Source organism: Bos javanicus, chromosome 1, assembly GCF_032452875.1.
Source record: "Bos javanicus breed banteng chromosome 1, ARS-OSU_banteng_1.0, whole genome shotgun sequence".
NCBI lineage: Eukaryota > Metazoa > Chordata > Mammalia > Artiodactyla > Bovidae > Bos > Bos javanicus.
Window position 1 is genome coordinate 65924406 of NC_083868.1, and position 24865 is coordinate 65949270.

A 24865-nucleotide genomic window follows, 5' to 3' on the forward strand; every position below is an offset into this window, starting at 1 on the left:
CTTTGAGATATTCATTTTTGTAAATTGAAGGTTTGTGCTAACTCCTGTCTTCAAGTCTATCAGCACCATTTTTCTAACAGCATTTGCTCACTTAGTGTCTCTGTGTCACTTTTTGTTAATTCTTGCAATGTTTCAAGTCATCCACCAGCAAAAAGGGTGTGACTCGCTGAAGGCTCAGATGATGTTTAGCTCTTTGCAGAAATTAAGTATTTTTAATTAAGATATGTACATTGGTTTTTTAAAGACATAATGCTGTTACACACTTAATAGGCTGCAATATAGTATAAAAATAACTTTTATATGCACTGGGAAATCAGAAAATTTGTGTGACTTGCTTTACTGTGACTATTTTCCCCTATTAGTTTTATAGTTTTAGCTTTTTAATTTAAGCTGTGATTCATTTTGAGTTAGGTTTTGTATATGGTATAAGGATGGGATCTACATTACTTTATATGTGGATGTTCAGTTGTTGTAGTAATATTTCCTAAAAAGAAGTCTATCTCCATTAAATTGTCTTGATATCCTTGTTGAAAATCAGTTGACTAAATACATGAGGATTTATTTCTAGATTCTCAATTCTGTTCCAGTTACCTATATGTCTACTCTATTTCAGCACCTCATTGGTTTTGATTTCTGTAGCTTTCTATGTATTTTGAAGTTTGAGTCTTCCAACATTCTTCTTATTTTTTAAGGTTTGTTTTTTTTTTTAATATACTGGGTCTCTTAAATATCCATATGGATTTTTGTCTATTGTCTATTTCTGCAAAAATCATTGTCTTATCTATTTCTGCAAAAAAAAAAAATGCAGCTGGGATTTGGATAGGGATTTCTTTGATTCTGTATTTGCAGAGTATTACCACCTTAACAATATTAAGTCTTTTGATCTATGGGCATTAGATGTCTTTCCACTTGTTAGGTCTTTAATTTTTTTCATTAATGTTTATAGTTTTTGGAATACATATTTTGTACTTCTTTTGTTCAATTTATTGCAGATTCTTTTATTACTTTACTACTGTAAATATAATTTTTTTCTTAATTTTTGGATAGTGCTTTGTTAGTGTATAGAGTGGAGAAGGAAATGGCAACCCACTCCAGTGTTCTTGCCTGGAGAATCCCAGGGACGGGGGAGTCTGGTGGGCTGCAGTCCATGGGGTCGCTAAGAGTCGGACATGACTGAAGCGACTTAGCAGCAGCAGCAGCAGTATATAGAGAAAGTTGATTTTTGTACATTGATTTTGTTACCTGCAGCCTTAATGTTACCTCTTTTATTAGTTGTAATGATTTTTCAGTGTATTTCTTAGGATTGTGTGCAGACATAGCTTGGAGATATTGTGGTTCCAGACCATTGCAATAAAGCAAATACCACAATAAAGCATCACATGAAGTTTTTGGTTTCCTAGTGGATATAAAGTTATGTTTACACTCTGCTGTTGCCTATTAAGTATGCAATAGTATTATGTCTGAAAAAATAATGTACGTGCTTTAATTGAAAAATACTTTATTGCTTAAAATGCTAAGCATCATCTCATAATGCAGGGTTGCCATAAACCTTACATTTGTAAAAAAGCTCAGTGTCTGAGAAGTGCTAAAAAAGTAAAGCACAGTAAAATAAGATATACCTGTATGTACAAGATCATGTTATCTACAAATAGTTTTAGTTCTTCTTTTCTAATCTGGGTATCCTTTATTTCTCTTGTTCAGTTGCCCTGGATAAAACCTCTGGTACATATTTGTCTCATTCCTTGTCTTAGAAGGAAATTATTCATTGTTTCAGTAGTATGACATTAGCAGTAGGTTTTTTGTACATGCCCTTTATCAGATTGAAGAAATTTCTTTCTATTGTTAATTTATTGAGAGTTTTTACCATGAAGGTGTACAAACTTCTTTCAAATAACTTTTCTTCACTTCTTGAGATAACCAAGTAATTTTTGTCTTTTAGTCTGTTGATAATAAATGTATTACATTATTGTTGTTATTATTATATTATTATTAATTGATTTTTTGTTGTTAAACCAGTGTTGCATTCCTGGAGTAAATCTTACCAGATCATAAGAAATGACCCTTTTTAGATGTTGCTGGATTCATTTTGATTATTTTTTGCTGAGTATTTTAATGTCTGTATTAGTAAATTATTAGTCCTTAGTTTTCTTTCTTTGTAACATCTTTGAATCAGGTATCAGGGTGAAAGTGAAGTTGCTCAGTCATGTCTGACTGTTTGTGACCACATGGACTGTAGCCTACCAGGCTCCTCCATCCATGGGATTTTCCAGGCAAGAGTACTGGAGTGGGGTGCCATTTTTTCCCCCTGGGATCTTTCCAACCCAGGGATTGAACCCGGGTCTCCTGCATTGCAGGCAGACGCTATACCGTCTGAGCCACTACTGGCCTAATAGCATCTTATGGGAAGTGTTTTCTCTTTTGATTTTTAAGAGAGTTAATGAAGAATAGGTAGTAATCTTAACTTTTTGGTATATTTCACCAATGATGCCATCTGAGCTTTTCATCCTGGATAGTTAATTACTAAATCAGTTGCTTTAAAGGACTATTCAGATTTTAAAATTTCTTTTCTAATCAGTTTAGGTAATTTATGTATTTCTAGGAGTTTGTTCATTTCTTCTATATTATCTAATTTGTTGACATACAAATTGTTTATAATATCCTCTATAATCTTTATTTTTATAAGATGTGTTGTCACATTTTTAGTTCCTAATTACTTGTGTATTCTCTTTATTTAAGGTTGATGTAGCTAAATGAATTTTGCTGATTTTTTTTTTTAAAGAACCAACTTTGCTTTCATTGATTTTGTTTATTGTTTTATTTTCCATTTTATTTATATCAGCTCATCTTTTTAATTTCCTTTTTCCTGATTGCTTGGGTTTAGTTTTCTCTGCTTTTATTGTTTCTCATTAATTTTAGGTTACTGAATTTTAGGTTACTGAACTGAGATTTTTTTTTGTGTGTGTAGATGCTTTAGCTCTTAATTTGTATCTGAGAACTGCTTTATCTGTATCCCCTAAGGTTTATTATGTTGTGTTTTAATTTTAAAAAATATTGAAATATAGGTGTTTTACAATGTTGTGTTAGTTTCTGCTGTACAGCAAAGTGAATCAGCTATTTGTATACATATATCTCCTCTCTCTTGTTTAGTGTCATATGTATATGTTTTTTATCTGTTTTTCTTTCTGTAGTTAATTTCTAGGTTTTTCTTTTTTTTTTTTAAGAAAAAATTCTTGGTGTATTTTTATCCTTTTAAATTTGTTTAGACATGTTTTGTGACATAGCATGCAGTATGTCCTGAAGAATGTTTTATATGCACTTAAAGGATGTATAGTCTGCTGTTAGGGGATGTAAGTCCTCTGGATGCCTATTAAGTTCAGTTGGTCTAATGTGTCACTTAAGACTACTATTTCTTTAGTATTTTTTTTCTGGATACTCTGTTTATCGGTATAAGGGGCTGTTCAAATCCTCTACTATTATTGTATTATTATCAGTTTCTTCCTTTGCATCTGTCAATATTTGCTTCATATACTTATGTGCCATTATGTTAGCTGTATGTTAATGAATGTTATATCCTCTTGTATTGATCCTTCTATCATCATGTATTTGCTGAGTTGTGTTGAACGCTTTGCAACCCCGTGAACTGCAGCCTGCCAGGCTCCTCTGTCCATGGGATTCTCCAGGCAAGAATACTGGACTGGGTTGCTGTTTCCTCCTCCAGGATTAACCTAATATATCATGATAAATATTGCTCTTTAAAGAGCAAATTATTTTCCTACTTACAGTTTTTTTGCTAAAGATCTACTATAAAAATAATTTATTCTCTCTGTATTTTCCTGCTACAGTAATGCTAAGACATATCTATAGTCTCCTCAAACCTCAGGTGTTAAGAGCATATTATTCTGTTTGAGTTGGAACACTGCTTCATACAGTCACATGTTTTTTTAAGGCACTCTAAGAACTCTCAAGGACAGTAAAAGAAAAACATTACTGTTGCCTACAGATCTTTCAGGTATTTTCCCCCTCAAATTTTAAATTAAATGTTGTGATAACTGGTTTCTCTTTGTTTTCCATGATACAGTCTTTAAGTTATTTTTCTTTTACTTTGAGCCACTCCTTCATTTTCAACTTGCTGAGCAGGCAGGCTTTTCGTTTCCACAGAAAAAAATTCCTACGGCTGCGGGTAGGCGTTCTTATTCCACCAGTCTTTTGTTGTGCTGTTGGACCCAGTGACTTAGGTGGAAAAGTACAAGGTATTCTTCCATGGTGGATGTGATGTGGTAATAAGAAACTGGGATCTAACAGGATCCTGGATCTAACAGTTCGCTGGATCTAACAGGACCCAGGGAACTGAGAAGCTAGAAGGCACACCAGTAAGGCTGCAGTGTGTTTTATGCAAATTGTATGCTGTTCTAGTAACTTTTCCATCAGAGGTTTTGTAGATCAAGAGTGAAGAATCTTCTGCTGCGTGAGACAACAAGTAGGAATCCTCCTGCAACTACTTGATTTTCTTAGAATTATATAATGCCTTTCTTTTTCCTTTGTGGTAGACCTTGTCTGATATGAGTATTGCTACCCCAACTTTCTTGTTGTTTTCATTTGTATGAAATGTTTTTTACCTATTCCCTCACTTTCAGTCTGTGTGTGCGTTTAGCTCTGAAATGAGTCTCTTATAGGCAGGATATAGATGTGTCCTTTTTTTTTTTTTAAGAATACAGTCAGCTACCTTATATCTTTTGACTTGAGCATTTAATCCATTAACATATAAAGTGATTATTGATTGGCATGTATTTATTGACATTTTGTTTCTTGTTTTTTGTTTTATGATTCTGCTCTGTTCTTGCCTTGTGGTTCAGTGATTTTTTTTTTAGTGTCATACTTGTGTTCCTTTCTCTCTTGTTTCTGTGAATCTATGGTATGTTTTTGATTTGTAGTTAACATGGGATTTATATATGTTGATCTATATGTCAGTTTGTTACAAAGTGGTAGTCATTTGAGCTTAAACACATTCTAAATGATCTACATATTTTACTTCCTTCCCCCATGTTTTTGTTTTTGATGACATATTTTACACCTTCATATTTATCCCTTAATTGTTTCTTGTAATTGATTTTACAGTTTTTGTCTTTTAATCTTCACATTATCTTTTTTAAGTGGTTGATCCATAGTCTTCACTATATATTTGCCTTTATTAGTACGATTTTTCCTTTCCTATGAATTCTTACTTCTTACTGTAGCCATTTCTTTTCCACATAGGGAAGACTCTTTAGCATTTCTTTTAGGGTCAATTTAGTATTGAACTCTTAGTCTTTGCTTGTCAGAGAAAATGTTTTTATCTCTCTTCCACTTCTAAATGATAATCTTGTGGAATAGAGTATCCCAGGTTGTGGGCTTTCCCCTTTCAACTCTTTAAATATGTCATGCCACTCCCATCTGGTCTGCAAAATCTGTAGAAAAATCAGCTGATAGCCTTATGGTGTTCCCTTGTATGTGACTTTTTGTTTTTCATTTGCTGCCTTTGCAGTTATCTCTTTATTTGTAAATTTTTCCATTTTAGTTATGATATCTCTTGGTGCAGGTCTCTTTGGTTTATTTTGTTTGGGGTCCTCTGTGCCTCCTGTGTCTGGATGTCTGTTTCCTTCTTCAGGCTCTAGAAATTTTTAGCCACAATTTCATCAAACACATTTTAAACTCCTTTCTCTATCTTTACTTCTTGGACCCCTATAATGTGAATGTTAATATGAATGCTTGATGTTGGCTCAGTGATCCCTTAAACTATCCTTACCTCTAAAAATTTTTCTTTCTCCTGTTATGACTGGGTGATTTCCATTATTCTGTCTCACAGATTGCACGTGCATTTTTCTTTGTCACCTAGTCTGTTAATTCCCTCAGTCTGTTTTTCATTCCAGTTGTTATACTCTTTTTTTTTTAATATAAATTTATTTATTTTAATTGGAGGCTAATTACTTACAATATTGTATTGGTTTCTTTTTCTCTGGTTCTTTTTTATATTTTCTAGTTCCTTGTTTAAATTCTCACTGTATTCATCTATTCTTTTCTCAAGTTCAGGTCAGTTCAGTTCAGTCGCTTGGTTGTATCCGACTCTTTGTGACCCCATGGACTGCCACACCCCAGGCTTCCCTGTCCACCACCATCTCCCAGAGCTTGCCCAAACTCATATCCATCTAATCAGTGATGCCATCCAACCATCTCATGCTCTGCCATCCCTTTCTCTTCCTGCCTTCAATCTTTCCCAGCATCAGGGTCTTTTCCAATGAGTCAGTTCTTCGCATCAGGTAGCCAAAGTATTAGAGCTTCAGCTTCAGCATTAGTCCTTCCAATGAATATTCAGGACTGATTTCCTTTAGGATTGACTGGTTTGATCTCCTTACAGTCCAAGGGACTCTCAAGAATCTTCTCTAACACCTCGGTTCAAAAGCATCAATTCTTTGGCACTCGGTTTTCTTTATAGTCCAACTCTCACATCCATACATGACTACTGAAAAAAACATAGCTTTGAATAGATGGACCTTTGTTGGCAAAATAATGTCTCTGCTTTTTAATATGCTGTCTAGGTTGGTCATAGCTTTTCTTCCAAGGAGCAAGCATCTTTAAATTTCATGGTTGCACTCACCATCTGCAGTGATTTTGGAGCCCAAGAAAAAAGTCTGTCACTGTTTCCAATGTTTCCTCATCTATTTGCCATGAAGTGGTGGGACCAGATGCCATGATCTTGGGTTTTTGAATGTTGAGTTTTAAGCCAGCTTTTTCAATCTCCTCTTGTACTTTCATCAAGATGCTCTTTAGTTCCTCTTTGCTTTCTGCCATAAGGGTGGTGTCACCTGCATGCATATCTGAGGTTATTGATATTTCTCCCAGCAATCTTAATTCCGCCTTGTGCTTCATGCAGCCCAGCATTTTGCATGATGTACTCTGCATATAGGTTAAATAGGCAGGGTGACAGCCTTGAAGTACTCCTTTCCCAATGTGGAACCAGTTTGTTGTTCCATGTCCGGTTCTAACTGTTGTTTCTTGACTTGCATACAGATTTCTCAGGAGGCAGGTAAGGCCGTCCGGTATTCCCATCTCTTGAAAAAATTTCCACAGTTTGTTGTGATCTACCTGCCTTTGGAGAAGGCAATGGCACCCCACTCCAGTGTTCTTGCCTGGAGAATCCCAGGGACGGGGGAGCCTGGTGGGCTGCCGTCTATGGGGTTGCACTGAGTCGGACACGACTGCAGTGACTTAGCACACAGTCAAAAGCTTTGGCGTAGTCAATTAAGCAGATGTTTTTCTGGAATTCTCTTGTTTTTTCTATGATCCAACAGCATTGGCAATTTAATCTCTGGTTCCTCTGCCTTGAACATCCAGCTTGAACATCTGGAAGTTCTCTAGTCTTCCCCTTCTATCGTTTTCCTCTGTTTCCTTGCACTGATCACTTAGGATGACTTTCTTATCTCTCCTTGCTATTGTTTGGAACTCTGCAGGTTTTTAAAGCCGTTCAGAAGACTCATCTTCCTGATTCCAGCACAATGGCTGGGGTGTCCAAACCCCTCATTCCTTAGGGAGAACTTCCCAATCTGTGATATCCCCTTCTTTTTCTGTGCTTCCTGCTAGGCACTGGTCCTGATCACTTTGCCTTCCTCACTACCTGACTCTATGTGGATCTTTCTTTATACCCTTGGTTGTAAAAGAACCTTTCTGCCAGTCTCTAGTTTATTTTAGGCAAGCCTCACATGTAGATCTATTTTTGATGTATTCAACAGGAGGAGGTGAGCTCAGTGTCTTCTACTCCACCATTTTGATCTCTCTCCATTTCTTTTATTTAACATATTTTGTTTTCCTGATTTTGTTCAGTTGTCTCTATGTGTTTTCTTGCATTTCATACAGTTTAAGATGATTATTTTACATTCTTTGTCAGGCAGGTCATAAATCTCCATTTCTTTGGAACCAGTTACTAGAGCTCTATTACTTTCCTTTGGTGGTGTCACATTTGCATAACTCTCTGTTGTCTGTGTAGCCTTACATCGGTGTCTGTGCATTTGTGGAAGCAAACACCTCTTCCAGTTTTTACAAACTGGTTTCATGAGATAAAAACCTCCTGTCTGTTTCCTGAGCTGATAGGATTATATCCATAATTGCTGTTGTGAAGCATGCATGGGAGGCAGTTTTTGCTGGGTCTACAGTGGCATCTATGACTTGTGGGCTTGTTACTGGGTCTTGGGCTGGTATGGATAGATCCCTTCTGGTCCCTGGGTGGATGTGACTGCCTGTAGTACCTTGTTCAGTAGGGTAGGACTGGGACAAGAGTCCGCTTTAGGGTCCATGCATGGGTCCTCAGCCAACAGGTCCTTGTGCTAGGAGTGTTTATGGGGTTTTGGGCCCTCTCAGAATTTCTGAGAGTATAGACAGGAGTATATACCCAACGTCCTGTTGGGTATATTTGGTAGCAGGACTGTTCACAGACTGCTGTTGGGAGGGACTGGGATTCGGTGTAGGGCCCTTTCAGATCTCCAAGTAGGAGTGTTTCCTACTGGGACACTGGTCATTCAGGATTGTTGTAGACTGTCAGACTATGGATTATGAGGAAGCTGGAGTCATATATAGGGCTTTTTCAGAAACTCCAAGGGGCAGAGACAGGAGTATCTCCTGTCTAGTCTTTGTGTCAGCAGAAATTCTAGCATACTGTGGCAGTGAGGGGGCTTGAGCTGAGTATAAATCCTTTTTAGAATCTTAGAGGGCCCAGACAAGCATGTTTCCTAAGGGGTTCCTATGCCAGTAAGATTGTTCCTAAACTGTGGCTGAGACCTGCTGGAGGTCTGTTAGGGGGCCATTTCAGAATCAACAGTCTGATGAACTATACGTTACTTCCAGGGGCTCTCCTCCAAAGGTGGAGTGAGCTGGAGCTGGTTCAAAGGCCACTTCCTGGTCTACGGCCAGGAACAAGTTCTTGATTATGCCTGTTAACCTGATACATGGATGAATGTGACTCCTCTGGATCTCTTGACATATGGGATATGCTGGTGACAGACCCAGAGCCAAATGGGATTGTAGCTAAATTCTCAGGGGAACAGAGCTATTTCTGTTTCTATAGCTGAGACCACAGTCAGTGAGTCAGCTGCCTAGAGGCAGTTCTGTCTCCTCAGTGGAGAAAATGGACTGCACCTTCATAACCTCCAACCTGGATCCTGGAGCTCCTGAGAATGCACTTTGGTCTGTGCATGCAGAGGCAAAATTATTGTTGTTGAGGGGGTTGATGTGTGAGGGACATTTTATTCAGTCATTTTGCTGACAAACAATGCTGTATAATATAATTTCCATTAACTAAGACCATGATTTTTCAACCCTTTATTTACAAAAATAAAGGTAAATAATAAGCCAAATGTTGGTTGCTAAGTAGGTTAGTTTTTTTCTTTATACCTGAATATTGATACTAATTAAAATGTTAGAATCCTTGACTTTTATTATTTTAGACTTGGAAGACCTGGTGTTGATTGTTATTGTCAACATGAAAGTGGTGCGGCTGTCCTGCAACTCCAATTCTTGATCAATGAGGTAAGGATCTTCTTGAATATTTATATGTCACACACATTGTGTAATTGTTTTCATAGTATTTTTCTACATGCTTAAAGATATATACATATGAAATATTATTCATGGTGACATTTTTCGTTAAAGACTGCACTCCTGTATTTGTTAATTTATTAAATTTTGAAGGAAAAAATTTGTATTACCAGAAGATCCTGTTATTGTGATTGTGTAGCATAATTTATAGATTAATTGTTTAAGCAATTTTAAAAAAATTACTAAAATCCTTTGATTGCCATACTGACCATTAAACTTTCCCTCTACACTCTCCTTTCACCATGTTGTTTAATCATCTAGTGTTAATTTTCATGTTTTATCTTTATCTTCCATTAAATAATCTTTTCAGTTTTATAATTTGAATGCGTTTGTCTGTATTTTTATAATCATTTGTTGGTGTATGAGGGCATAGCTATTTTGACATTGGCTGCCTGCTGCTGCTAAGTCACTTCAGTCGTTTCCGACTCTGTGTGACCCCATAGATGGCAGCCCACCAGGCTGCCTACCCTATTCCTATTTTTATAGACCTATGGTGATGAGGAACTCCCTAAAGACAAAGTTTATAAAGCTCAGAAAGTGTAGTTGAAGGCTGCTTAAGGCCTTCTTGACTCATATTTTTACAATGGATCCTTTAATATTCTAGAACTCTTTTATGTTAAGTGAGTCAGTCAATACAAAAATGTTCTAAGAGTTTATGCCATACCAAATTTGAGCACTTAGCAGATTGGGCTCAGTATGTTGAGAGAAAAATATGAGATATCATTGGTGGTTTTCTTATGGCATGAATGATGATCTTTTATTTGACAACTCTGTGTATTTGCATATATATATCTTTCTAAGAATTTTTACTCATAAACATGGGTAAAATATTTCATATAGCTTTGTATCAGTGATACCTGAGATATGAAAAATTTATGATACTGAGACATGTCCACGTTTTACTTTTCTTGACTCAAAAATCTTTCTCAGAAGGCTGTGAGATTCTCCTTATTGACAGATCTAGCATATTTCATATGGTAGGCATATTTGCTATGGGGTACCAAAATGAGAGAGAGAAATAAAGAGCAGGGAAAATATTTTTTAAAATATTTTATTGTAATAGCTAGTCATTAGTATCTAGAATGGCAGCCTTTTTGAAATCTCAGTGTTACACTGTAGCTCCCAGAGCAAAATGTGGGAGATGGTGAAGGACAGGGAAGCCTGGTGTACAGCAGTCCATGGGCTTGCAAGGAGTCAGACATGACTGAGTGACTGAACAGCAACAACTTTATAGCTCCTAGTTGAAAGATCTCAGTCCTTTGCCTTCTGTATAGATGTTTACTGGTAAGCATAAATTGTTTCCAGGTGATTTTCTCTGTGTCCTGTCCTCTGAGAATTGTCTTCAAGGCCTTAAATTTGTCTCTGTGCTGTTACATACGGAGAAGGCAATGGCACCCCACTCCAGTACTTTTGCCTGGAAAATCCCATGGACGGAGGAGCCTGGTAGGCTGCAGTCCGTGGGGTCTCTAGAGTCAGACACGACTGAGCGACTTCACTTTCATTTTTCACTTTCATGCACTGGAGAAGGAAATGGCAACCCACTCCAGTGTTCTTGCCTGGAGAATCCCAGGGACGGGGGAGCCTGGTGGGCTGCCGTCTATGGGGTCGCACAGAGTCAGACACGACTGAAGCGGCTTAGCAGCACCAGCAGCTGTTACATAACTAAGAATAAATAAAGACAAGCCTTCAAAACTGACAAGCCTGCCAGTGTTTATGTTGTCTGTCCTGAACTACTCACCTTGATCTGCCTTTAAATTCAATTTTGGGACCTTTTCCCAAACTTCCCAGCCTCTGACCTCATGACACATGTTTTTATTCAATTTTTAATCTTCACAGGTCTTCATTAGCAGTGTTTCTTATAGATTTGTTTTTGTAAATGAGTCCTAGACACCCTGCTGATGGGTGTTATGTCTCTGCTGGCACTATTACATTCAGAGGTTCTGTTTACTTCCCTTAAATGTTGTTATCTGCTAGTTTTATCATAGTATTATTAATACTGACTTCCTTCCTATATCAGCTATTACCCTAAGATATTATTAAACATCTGGATTATTTTACTTTCATTGCCTTTGGCATAGTATATATGTTTTGTATAGCATGAACTACATTTTATTAATTTCATGTATCGTGAAATGATGTTATGTTTTATTCATTTTGTATATCATGGTCTATCGTCACCCTGTCCCAAATGAGTTTCTACCTTCCTGAGAAATGAAGTCACTGTTCTATAACTCAGAAAAATTGTAGCTCATCAAGTACTTCTAAGAAATCCTAATAATTTTCTAGTTTGAATATGTAAAGTATTTGAGAACAGCTTACAAATAAAGCAAGCATACAAAAACAAAAATCCTCAAGGTGTGTGTAGGATTCATTTTATTGCATGGAGTGTAATTACCTGTGAGATCATGTCAAAATATATGTATCAATGTATACCTGTTTGAATATATGTAATTTACATATTTATATGCAAATATGCAAATTACATACATTTTAAAACATTTTAATGGTTATACTCTGTTATGGTTGTTGTTTTAGAAGCTATTTTTCTCTGAGACTAAAATCATAGTTATGTATTGAATAGTGTCAAGAGAACCATCACAAGACACACGAGCATCTGTTTGTCTTAGGAATTGTTATGGAAGTGTCATTTAGATTCCTATATTCATTAATTCCTAAAGAATAAATAAATTCTAGGAATTTCAGTATAGCTCTTTCTAGCATTTACATGGGCTAATCATTTTGATATCTGTGGTTGAGTTAATTAACTATGAAAGGTTACTTGTAACACAGTACTTTGAAAAATATAAGAATTTTAGATATCTCAGGACTACCATAATTGTGCAAGATCAGTTTTACAGAACACACTCGGTACTCTAGAGTAGCTTCAGGCTCTGACATAGGGCAAGCATTGACATTTTTTGCTGGGAAATTCATGATGGCAAAAGTTCTGACATAGTTTTAAGATGATCTTAGTTAACTCTGAAGTAAGTAGTTTAAATATATGTATAAGAAGTCATACATGGCAGCTAGTTCTGCCCATGTTGTGTCTGCCATACTAATAGGTAGAACCCATCCTATTTTAAATATTTGAAGTAGGATTCATTTGTATTTGAAGGCTTTGTATAAAAAGGCTCTTATTATTTTTGCAGTTATACTGAATTCTAGTTGGAAAAATGTTTATTTTTACTACAGATGTTTTCTTTTGTCACAGATGAATCTTCTTGAACTATGAATACAAATTAAGTTATGTCAAGTATACTTTTTAGGAAGAATATGTACATCTCAACTGTATAGAAAATTTTTAGAAATGGTGAATTTTTATGTGATTAGATTGCAGTTTTAAAACTGAATTGGGTATTTGCTTCTCTGTAGAGCTACATGATATATATGTAAACAGTAGAAACAAAAAGGAATAGTTTTTCACAAAGAAAATATAATCTTTAATAGTTACAATGATGCTTATAATAATAATAATCCCTCTATTGATAAATGCATATTCCTTGAGCTAGTCATTCTCACCAATCCGTATATGGTAGTTTACCTGCTTCTTCTACTCTTAGCATTTTTAGGCTTCCTGACCGAAATATGTTCATTGTCTTTCCTTGTATTTCTACATTATATAAATACAAATAACTTAAAGGGCACTGAAAAATTCAGTACATTAGTTTAGGTTTTATTTCACAAAAAAACATAAATTAAGTAAATCACTCATTTTGTCTTCATTTTGTTCCAGGGTGCTTTGGTCAGTGCAAGTTCAGACGATACACTTCATTTGTGGAACCTTAGACAAAAAAGGCCAGCTATTCTTCATTCTCTCAAATTTAACAGAGAACGGTAAGAATGTAAGAGTTACACAATTTCTTAATGTATAAGAAAATGATTTGCTGAACAGGTTTCAGGTTAATTTTTGAAAAAAAAATTTTTAATAATTTTAATAGCTCTAAATAATATTTATGCTTGCTTTTATAATAGTTTATTTACATAGAAAATTCACTGATATAGGTTCAATCATCTTCTAGTGGAGAACTCCTAGCATTCTTCTCTTTGTAAACCAGGACTTCAGCAATGGGTGATATGTTCTCTTTCTTAGGCCAGGGTGCTGAAAACTCAGACCTAAAACTTAAAAGTCAAGTAAATACTGAATGTATTTCTACACTTTTTGATATTGGAAGTTACCTCCTACACTTTCACTTTTTTGCTTAAATTTTTTTTTACCTTAAAAAATATGAGACAGAGATTTTAGACATCCAAAATTGTTGGTACTAAGTGTTGAGCAACTTTATACATTCAAGATTAACATTTTCAGAGATGATTAATTGATCAGAATTCAAATTCTTCCATTTTAGAGTGAAATAATAATTTGAAAAAAATTAACAGATATGGAACACTTATTAGAACAGATATGGAAGAATTATTAGATTTTATTTGTAAGTGTACAAAATTTTAACGTTTCTAGTGTCTGTTTCAACCAGAGCTAGAATATCACAGACATCTACTTAGCTGATAATCCATCTCAAGATGAAGTAAAGTTTGTATTTTATTAACCATCTCTGTTATTTAACTATCAAATGATTTGATTTTTTTTTTTTATTATTTGGGAAGCAGTCAGGCTTTTTGCAGTGATTATGAAGGGCTAGCACAGGAAAATTTGATATTAATGAAAGAGAAAGAAATCTCTGAGAGGTAAATTTACACAAATTAGCAAGTACTAGTCACAACTGAGGTAGGTAGATAATAGAGACAGTCACTGCTGAGAACTCAAGAAAGTACTTATTTTATTTTGTTGAATGGTTATAGTTCATATGGAATCATCACCATGTAGGCAGAGCTTAATGACATAATTGTGTTTTTTTGGTTTGATGAGAAGAAAGAATGGCATCTATATAGACATTCTTTTTTCTACCTGGAACTTTTTCTTCTCATTTGCATATTACTTAACCTTCAATGTTCTGAGTAATATTCATGAATATTATATCTACAGTATTTTGGAATTCAGCATCAATGAAAGTTTTTATTATATCCAGTATTTTTTTGAGTGGAGAAAATTTATATTTTAGCTATTTGCTAAAACTAGGTAGAACTTCTTCATATTCGATCTAATTTTGGTTTATTTTATCTTAAATTTTAAAATAAATAATGTAGCAGAAATTTCATGATATGAAAAACTGAAAGATCAGTCAAGAGTTGTTATATGTTTCCTTGTATCTTTACTACTAAAAATAGTACCTACTCAGGTATTGCCATATTGATTTTATCTCTTTCTCTGCTTGTAGCATTTTTTGTTTGTCAACATTTTGAGTAGATCTGGCCCTACAATTTTGTGTAGATAAGCAGAATGAGTTTTTTCCGCCTTACAACTGGATTGTTGAAGGAAATGTTCTGGTGCCTTTTAAAGCCATTTGGGGAGAAGAAATGATTAATGATGATGATTTCCGATTATAATTTTATTAACTCAATTGAGGTGTATTTAACTAGTAGCAATATAAAAGCAAGCTGACAGATTTTGTACAAATGTAAACATTGGGAACTTTGTAGGCATTACCTATATTTTTAATTAACTTTTATTGGGATATAGTTGCTTTACCAATGTTGTGTTAGTTTCTGCTGTACATCAAAGTGAATCTGTTATATGTATACATATATCCCGTCTTTTTAAGATTTCCTTCCCATTTAGGTCACCACAAAGCATTGAGTAGAGCTCCCTTTGCTAAACAGTAGGTTCTCGTTAGTTATCTATTTTATACATCGTAGTGTGTATATCGGAGAAGGCAATGGCACCCCACTCCAGTACTCTTGCCTGGAAAATCCCATGGATGGAGGAGCCTGGTAGGCTGCAGTCCATGAGGTCTCTGAGTCAGACATGACTGAGCGACTTCACTTTCACTTTTCACTTTCACGCATTGGAGAAGGAAATGGCAACCCACTCCAGTGTTCTTGCCTGGAGAATCCCAGGGACAGAGGAGCCTGGTACGAGGCTGTCTATGGGGTCACATGGAGTCGGACATGACTGAAGCGACTTAGCAGCAGCAGCAGTGTGTATATGTCAATCCCAAAGGCCCAATTCATCGCAACCCCTTCCCCTTGATATCCCTAAGTTTGTCCCCTACATATGTCTCTCTATTTCTGCTTTGCAAATGAGTTTATCTATACCATTTTTCTAGATTCCACATGTAAGTGATTTTATGTGATATTTGTTTTTCTTCTTCTGATTTACTTCACTCTGTATGACAATCTCCAGATCTATCCACGTCTCTGCAGATGGCACTATTTAGTTCCACTTTATGGCTAAGTAACAGTCCAGTGTCTATATGTACCACATCTTCTTTATCCAGTCTTCTGTTGATGAACTTTTAGGTTGCTTCTGTTTCCTGGCTATTGTAAATAGTGCTGCAATGAACATTGGAGTGCATGTATCTTTTTGAATTGTGATTTTCCCTGGGTTATATGCTCAGAAGTGGGATAGCTGGGTCATATGGCAGTTTTGTTTGTAGATTTTTGAGGACCATCCATACTGTTCTCTATAGTGGCTGTACTGATTTACATTCCCACCAACAGTTCCCTTTTCTCCACGTTCTCTCCAGCATTTATTATTTGTGACTTTTTGATTATGGTGATTTTGATCAGTGTGAGATGATAGCTCATTGTAGTTTTGATTTGAATTTCTTAAATCTTAATAATTAGTAATTTTGAGCATCTTTTTATGTATGTGTTGGCCATCTCTATGTCTTCTTTGGAGAAATGTCTATTTCAGTTCAGTAGCTCAGTTGTGTCCGACTTTTTGTGACCCCATGAATCGCAGCACGCCTGGCCTCCCTGTCCATCACCAACTCCTGGAGTTCACTCAAATTTAGATCTGTGCAGTTTTTCATTGGGTTATTATTTTTGTATATTGAGCTACATGAGCTGTTTATATATTTTGGAGATTAATCCCTTGTTGGTTGCTTCATTTGCAAATATTTTCTCCCATTTTGAAGGCTGTCTTTTTGTTTTGTTTATGGCTTCTTTTGCCCTGTAAAAGCTTTTAAGTAAAATTAGGTCCCATTTTTTTTTTTTTTTAAATTTTCATTACTCTAGACGGTGGTTCAAAAAAGATCTTGCTGCAATTTATGTTAAACGTGTTCTGCCTGTATTTTCCTCTAAGACTTCTATAGTGTCTGGCCTTGAATTTAGGTCTTTAATCCATTTTGAGTTTGTTTTTGTGTATAGTGTTAAGAAGTGTAATTTCATTCTTTTACATGTAACTATCTGGGGTTGCCTATTTTAATGCTTACAAAAACATGATATTTATCATTTTGAGAGAGATAAATTATCTTAACATTGAGAATAATCATTAATATCACTATTTATTGTGGAGAGAATAAAAATCCTTAAATGTATGGTGAAGGCAAGGCTTAAGTCAACAAAGAATTTAAACAAGCATCTTTGGGAACTCTAAGCCCTCCTAAATAGCCCATTTAACTATATAAATTTCTATATACCTGTCAACTGAAAGACAGATATACAAGTGTGAGAGTGTGAGTGAAGTTTTATTGAGGGTCTTACTGGGAACTATATGGCCTGGAAGATAGCCTCTCAGATAGCTTTGAGGAACTGTTGCAAAAAATGTACTGAGGAACCAGTATCTATATTAATTTTTTTCACTGGAAGAAACATAGAGTCAGGCATAAAAGATTATTGCTAATCAAAAAGAGAAGACATCTTAAGTTAATGATGTAAGTGCTTCTCTATGTATGGGAAGATGTAAGAATCTGGGACCATTGAAATTCTTTTTTAGATACGAATCTTAACTGTCTTTGGGCCATATAGCCAAAACAGAATGCTGCATCCTGTTTTTCTCTCTCCTGAATTCCCCTCTGGGTATACTTGCAGTGAGTTGTTGCAGCTTAATCCTTGTAATACTGGAATGTTGGGCAACATTCTTTCATATCCTTATGCTTATATAATATACATATATACATATTTAGTTTACATAGTTTGTAAATTTTAGTGTTTTTGTTTTTTTTTTTTTTTTTAAAGAGAGCACCTTCAATCTTTGGTTTTATAATCTTTGAAGGTGGCAACCAGGCTTAAATTGTTGATGATCCTTGGGTCCTCTCATATATGACCTTATAAACCTAAATATGGAAAAAAACTTTTTATTTCTGTATGATCTGAAAAATGAATAAAATCAAGCATTCACCTTTTAAGGCATATTAACAGTCATTGCTATCACTGATCATAAATTGTGTAACATTGGGGAAAGCCTAGAATTATTTTATATGGTTTTCAAGTAAAATTCAACAAGGAGACTATGACATACAGATCATAAAGTATTTGTACTTATTATATCAGTTTATTCTTTTTCTATCTGTGGTATTCTGATAATTAATACCATCAAAACATTTCTAAGTAATATTAGTTAAATTGCCAGGAAGAAGAAATATTTTGTTAAGAACTTTATTTATGAGATCTCTAGCAAACTTGACCCATCAGTGTTGGCTTTGGGAACTATTTATAACCCCAATTTTAAAAACTATATTGCTTTATAAAGATAATATGAATTATTTCTCTTTAAAATTTTTCTGAAGTTATTAACATATTTGCCTGGTTAGACATTCAAAGATAAAAAAACATATGTACAGTGAAGGATCTTTCTTCCTTACATATAAGCAAATGTATATGTAACATAATTTTCTATTTTATGTATTTATAGACAAATATGAAAGTATCATACATTTCTGTTACACAGGTTGTAACATGCAAACAGTTTTGTACCTTGTTTTGTCTGTATATATTCTCAAGATCATTCCTTATCAACACATAAAATGTTTCCTTTTCTTGTGTGTGTATGCAAATATTAGCAAACCATCAAGACTGTGTAAATATTAATTGTATGCCTCAAAATAATTTTACATTCATGTAACAAATGCACAGTTCAAGAAAGAGAAAATTACTAAAACCACAGAAATCCCTCTGTGTTAAATAATTATTACCTAACCCTCAAATGTCACAAACACTATTTTTATTTCAAAAACTGTTGTTTTTGACATTTATAGAAATGAAATTATATGTATATACTTGTTTGTATTTGGCACCTTTTGCTCAACATTATATTTTGAAGTTTCACTCACGTTGCATGTAGCTTATTATTTTCATTGTTATGTAGTATTCGATTTAATGGGTATTTGATTTGATTAACCATTCTACTTCAATATATCCTGGTTATATTTTTGTATTTCCATTTAACTTTTAGAAATTGCTTGTCAGATTCCACAAACACACTTGCTGAGATTTTGATTAGAAACATCTTGAAGCTGTAGGTCAGTCTGGGGAGAACTGAAATTGCCTTGATGATGGAGAATGGCAGTATTGTTTGATTGTTGTTGACAATGATGACTCTGATTCATTGGATGAATCACAGACAGGGAATTGAACATGGTATATATTATATCCCACCACTTAGGTATTCTTTGATTTCTCTGAATAACATTTATAGTTTTCTCTATAGGGGTCTTCTACATTTTTATTGTGCTTAGTCATAAATACTTGATAATTTTAAATGCTATTGAAAATTATATATGATGATAAAATGATAATATATCTAATGTAAGTTGTACATGATGATAATTAAATTATATGTCATTTTCTGTATTATTTTTGTTAGAATATAGAAATATAATTTATTCTTTTTTCTATATTCTGTTCTGTGGCAGTGATTTCCACCATTCTGTCCTCCAGGTAATTTATCTGATCTTCTGCTGCAAAATTGATTCCTTCTAGTGTATTACTCATCTCTGTTTGTTCCTTAGTTCTTTTCGGTCTTTGGTAAACATTTCTTGGATCTCCATTATTTTTCCTAGATCATGTATCATCTTCACTGTTGTTATTCTGAATTCTTTTCCTTGAAGGTTGCCTATCTCCACTTCATTTAGTTATTTTTCAGGAGTTTTATCTTGTTCCTTCATCTGGGACATACTTTCCTTTTTCATCCTGATTTACTTTCTGTAATGTGCTTTTTGGAGAAGGCAATGGCACCCCACTCCAGTACTCTTGCCTGGAAAATCCCATGGATGGAGGAGCCTGGTAGGCTGCAGTCCATGGGGTCTCAAAGAGTCGGACACGACTGAGCGACTTCACTTTCACTTTTCACTTTCATGCATTGGAGAAGGAAATGGCAGCCCACTCCAGTGTTCTTGCCTGGAGAATCCCAGGGACAGGGGACCCTGGTGGGCTGCTGTCTCTGGTGTCGCACAGAGTCGGACACGACTGAAGTGACTTAGCAAGCAAGCAATGTGCTTTTTGTTCTAGCCACTGTGGAACTGTGGTATTTCTTTCTTCTTCTGTCTGCCCTCTGATGGAGGAGGCTAAGAGGCTTTTGTAAGCTTCCTGATGGGAAGGACTGGTGGTGGGAAAAACTGAGTCTTGCTCTGGTGGGCAGGGCCTTGCTCAGTGAAGCTTTAATCCAGTTATCTGCTGATAATTGTTGTACTCCCTGCCTGTTAGTTGTTTGGCCTGGGGCAACACTGTCTATGGTCAGGTAAGGTGACCTCCAAGAGGATTTACTCTAAGGGGGACCTTCCCAGACAGGTGCCCCTGTCCCTGTGGTGAGCCCCTGTGGACCCACACCTCCACAGGAGACTGTCCAACATTAGCAGATAGTTTTTTATATTTGGTTCAGTCTCCTGTGGGGTCACTGCTCCTTTCCTCTGGGTCTTGGTGCATGCAAGATTTTGTTTTGTGCCTTCTAAGATTGGAGTCTCTGTTTCCCTCAGACCTTTGGAAGTCCTATAAGCAAATCCTGCTGGCCTTCAAGGTCAGATTGCCTGGGGATTCACAGTCCCTTTGTTGGATGCCCAGGCTGGAAAGCCTGATGTGGGGTTCAGAACCTTCACAACAGTGGGAAAGATTCTTTGGTATTACTGTTCTCCAATTTGTGGGTTACCCACCGGGCAGGTATGAGATTTGATTTTATCCTGATTGTGCACCTCCTACCATCTTTCTGTGGCTTCTTTGTTTTTGGACATGGGATATCTTTTTTTGGTGGGTTCCAACATTCTCCTGTCAATGGTTGTTCAAGAGCTGGTTGTGATTTTGGTGTTCTTGAGGGGGATATGAGCGCATGTCCTTCTGCTCTGCCATCTTGAACTGGAAGTCCCTGGAAATATAATTTATTTTTATGTGTTGACCTTGTATCTAATGACTTTGCTTAAATTCAATGACTAATTCTAATAGCTTCCTGTAGACTTTCCTAGGTACACAGTCATCTTCAAATAATAGTTTTATTTTCTTCTTTATAGTTTCATATGTATTTATTTTTATTATTGTACTGGGGTTAAGACCTTGTATTAGTTATTTATTGCTATGTGACAATATCACAAACTCAGTGGCTTAAAATAGCGTGCATTTCTTTTTTTTTTTTTTTAACAGCATGCATTTCTTATCTCAGAGTTTCTGTGTCTGGAAACTAGGAGTGGCCTAGATGAGTTTCTGTATCAGTATCTCACAAACTACAATTAATATGACTTTCAGGGCTGTGGCCTCATCTGAGGCTTGATTGGGAAAGGATCTATTTTCAAACTTATTTGGTTATTGGCAACATTCTGTTCCCTAGGAAGTTGGTGGATTGAAGGCCTTAGTTTTTGCTGGCTGTTGACCAGAAACCACTGTCAGTTGCTTGCCATGTCTTTCTCCAAAAGCCAGCCGACAACATAGCAGCTTCCTTCTTCAGAGCCAGTAACAAAGAGAGTCTTCTGATAAGATGAATATTACAGTCACATGTAATTTAGTCATGAAAGTGATATCTCATGACTCTTGCCATATTCAACTGATTAAAAGCAAATCACAGGTCCTGTACACACTGAAGGGGAAGTGGATTTATGCAAAGGCAAGGATATCAGGAAGTGGTGATCATGGGGACAGCATTGGAATCTGTTCATCATAGGCTTCCAGTACAATATTGAATAAGAAGTTCAAGGACAATGTTTTTTTTAGGGAGATTATTTTTTATTATTTCATTATTTAGTATATATTTGCTATAGGTTTTTAAATAGATACTCTTTGTTATCAAGAAGTTTCTTTTGCTCCTAATTTTTATAAGGATATATATATATTAAAATCATGAATGAATGCTGAATTTTATCATGTAGTTTTTATGCATCTATTGTGATCATGTTATTTTTTTCTTTTTTAAAATCTGTTAATGTGGTAAATGACATCACTTGATTTTTTGCATGTTAAATGACTCTTGTATTCCCAGAATAAATATAACTTTTGTGATATATTAGCATTATTATATGTGTTCCATTTGCTAATGTTTTGCTAATAAGTTGTTTAAGAGTTTAATATCTATGTTAACAAGAGCTTAGCATAGAAATTTCCTTTCTTTTGAGTTCTCTGCTAGGTTCTCATGTCATAGTTATTTTCATCTTATAGAAAGAATGGGGAAATGTTTCCTCTTTTCTATATTCTATCAATACTTGTGAAAGATTGGTGTTATTTCTTCCTTAAAATTTGAAAAAAAAAAAAATTCACCAGTAAAGCATCTGAACCTGGGTTTTCTCTGAGGTAAGATTTTAAATGGCATATTCATTTCTTTAGTAGGTTTAGGAATATTCAGATATTCTTTTTTACCTTCAGTCAGTTTTCATCAGTTGTGCTTTTGAAGAAATTTATCCTGTTTATCAAAATTTTTAAATTTATTGGCCTTCACAGTAGTATCTGTAGTGATTTCTTGTCTTTTATTCTTTTTTTCTTCCTTTTAAGTCAAGGTAAAGCTGATTTACAATATTGTGTTTGCTTCAGGTGTACAAAAAAGTGATTCAGTTATATATATATATATATATATTTTCAGATCATTTTTCATTATAGGGGAATGAGATAAGCTATTGAATATTGTTTCCTCAGTTATACAATAAATCCTTGTTACTAATCTGTTTTGTATGTAGTAGTGTGTATTCATTAACCCCATGCTCCTAATCTATCCCTCCACGTCCCCTTTGGTTTTCTATGTCTGTGAGCCTGTTTCTGCTTTGTAAATAGATTCATTTGGATTATTTTTTTATATTTCACATATAAGTAATATATAGTATTTTTCTTTGTCTGACTTCACTTAGTATGATATTCTCTAGGGCTATCCATGTTGCTGTAAATGACAATATTTCATTCTTTTGTGACTGAGTAATATTCCATTTTGTGTGTGTGTGTGTATCCACATGTTCTTGTTTAAAATTTTTGTTTTATATTAGGGTATGGATATGACTGAGCAACTGAACTGAACTGATAGCTGATTAACACGTGTTATTTTCAGGTGTACAGCAAAGTAATTCAGTTATACATATGTGTGTGTGTGTATTTTTCAAACTCTATTCCCATTTAGGCTGTTAGAGAATACTCTGAAGAGTTCCCTATACTATACAATAGATCCTTGTTGGTTATCTATTTTAAACAAAATAGAGTGTATATATCAGTCAAAAACTTCTGATTTGTCCTTCCCCCACCACCTTTCCCCTTTGTAGTCATAAGTTTGTTTTCTAAGTCTGTGAGTCTGTTTCTTTTGTGTAAATAAGTTCATTTATATCATTTTTTTAGACTTCATATACAAGTGATATCATATGATATTTATCTTTCTCTGACTGACTTCACATACTATTATACTCTCCAGGTCCATCCATGTTGCTGCAAATGATATTATTTTGATCATTTTAATTCCATCATATTTATGTACCACAACACATTTCTTTTTCCATTCCTCGGTAGATAGACATTTAGGTTGCTTCCATGTCTTGGCTATTATAAACAGTGCTGCAATGAACATAGGGGTTCATCTATCCTTTCAAACCATAGTTTTCAATTTTTTTCACACCCTCTCCAGCATTTAGTTATTGTTTGTAGACTTTTAAAATTTATTTATTTTTAAAATTTATTTAATTGGAGGCTACATACTTTACAATATTGTAGTAATTTTGCCATACATTGACATGAAACAGCCATGGGTGTACATGTGTTCCCCATCCTGAGCCACCCTCCCACCTCCCTCCCCATCCCATCCCTCTGGGTCATCCCAGCGCACCAGCCCTGAGTACCCTGTCTCATGCATCGAACCTGGACTAGCGGTCTGTTTCACGTATAGTAATATACATGTTTCAGTGCTATTCTCTCAAATCATCCCACCCTCGCCTTCTCCCACAGAGTCCAAAAGACTGTTCTATATATCTGTGTCTCTTTTGCTGTCTCGCATATAGTATGGTTATCGTTACCATCTTGCTAAATTCCATATATATACGTTAATTGGTTCCAGTTGAGCTATTTCAAATCCTGAAAGATGATGCTGTGAAATTGCTGCACTCAATATGCCAGCAAATTTGGAAAACTCAACAGTGGCCACAGGACTGGAAAAGGTCAGTTTTCATTCCAATCCCAAAGAAACGCAATGCCAAACAGTGCTCAAACTACCGCACACTTACTCATCTCACACGCTAGTAAAGTAATGCTCAAAATTCTCCAAACCAGGCTTCAGCAATATGTGAACCATGAATTTCCTGATGTTCAAGCTGGTTTTAGAAAAGGCAGAAGAACCAGAGATCAATTGCCAACATCCATTGGATCTTTGAAAAAGCAAGAGAGTTCCAGAAAAACATCTATTTCTGCTTTATTGACTATGCCAAAGCCTTTGACTGTGTGGATCACAATAAACTGTGGAAAATTCTGAAAGAGATGGGAATACCAGACCACCTGACCTGCCTCTTGAGAAACCTATATGCACGTCAGGAAGCAACAGTTAGAACTGGACATGGAACAACAGACTGGTTCCAAATAGGAAAAGGAGTTCGTCAAGGCTGTATATTGTCACCCTGCTTATTTAACTTCTATGCAGAGTACATCATGAGAAACGTTGGACTGGAAGAAGCACAAGCTGGAATCAAGATTGCCGGGAGAAATATCAATAACCTCAGATATGCAGATGACACCACCCTTATGGCAGAAAGTGAAGAGGAACTCAAAAGCCTCTTGAAGAAAGTGAAAGTGGAGGGTGAAAAAGTTGGCTTAAAGCTCAACATTCAGAAAACGAAGATCATGGCATCTGGTCCCATCACTTCATGAGAAATAGATGGGGAAACAGTGGAAACAGTGTCAGACTTTATTGTCTTTGGCTCCAAAATCACTGCAGATGGTGACTGCAGCCATGAAATTAAAAGACGCTTACTCCTTGGAAGGAAAGTTATGACCAACCTAGATAGCATATTGAAAAGCAGAGACATTACTTTGC

The 24865-nt window shown here is 35.5% G+C and overlaps 1 protein-coding gene across 8 annotated transcripts in view; it reads left to right on the top strand.

The window, feature by feature from the left end:
- Window positions 1-24865, top strand: part of STXBP5L (syntaxin binding protein 5L) — a 330969-nt gene that overhangs the window by 68409 nt on the left and 237695 nt on the right. For all 8 annotated transcript variants that reach the window (XM_061401581.1, XM_061401487.1, XM_061401832.1 and 5 more), the window contains 2 exons: window positions 9471-9552; window positions 13355-13455. In XM_061401581.1, coding sequence (XP_061257565.1) covers window positions 9471-9552; window positions 13355-13455 — 183 coding nt within the window. The remainder of the gene's footprint in view (window positions 1-9470; window positions 9553-13354; window positions 13456-24865) is intronic.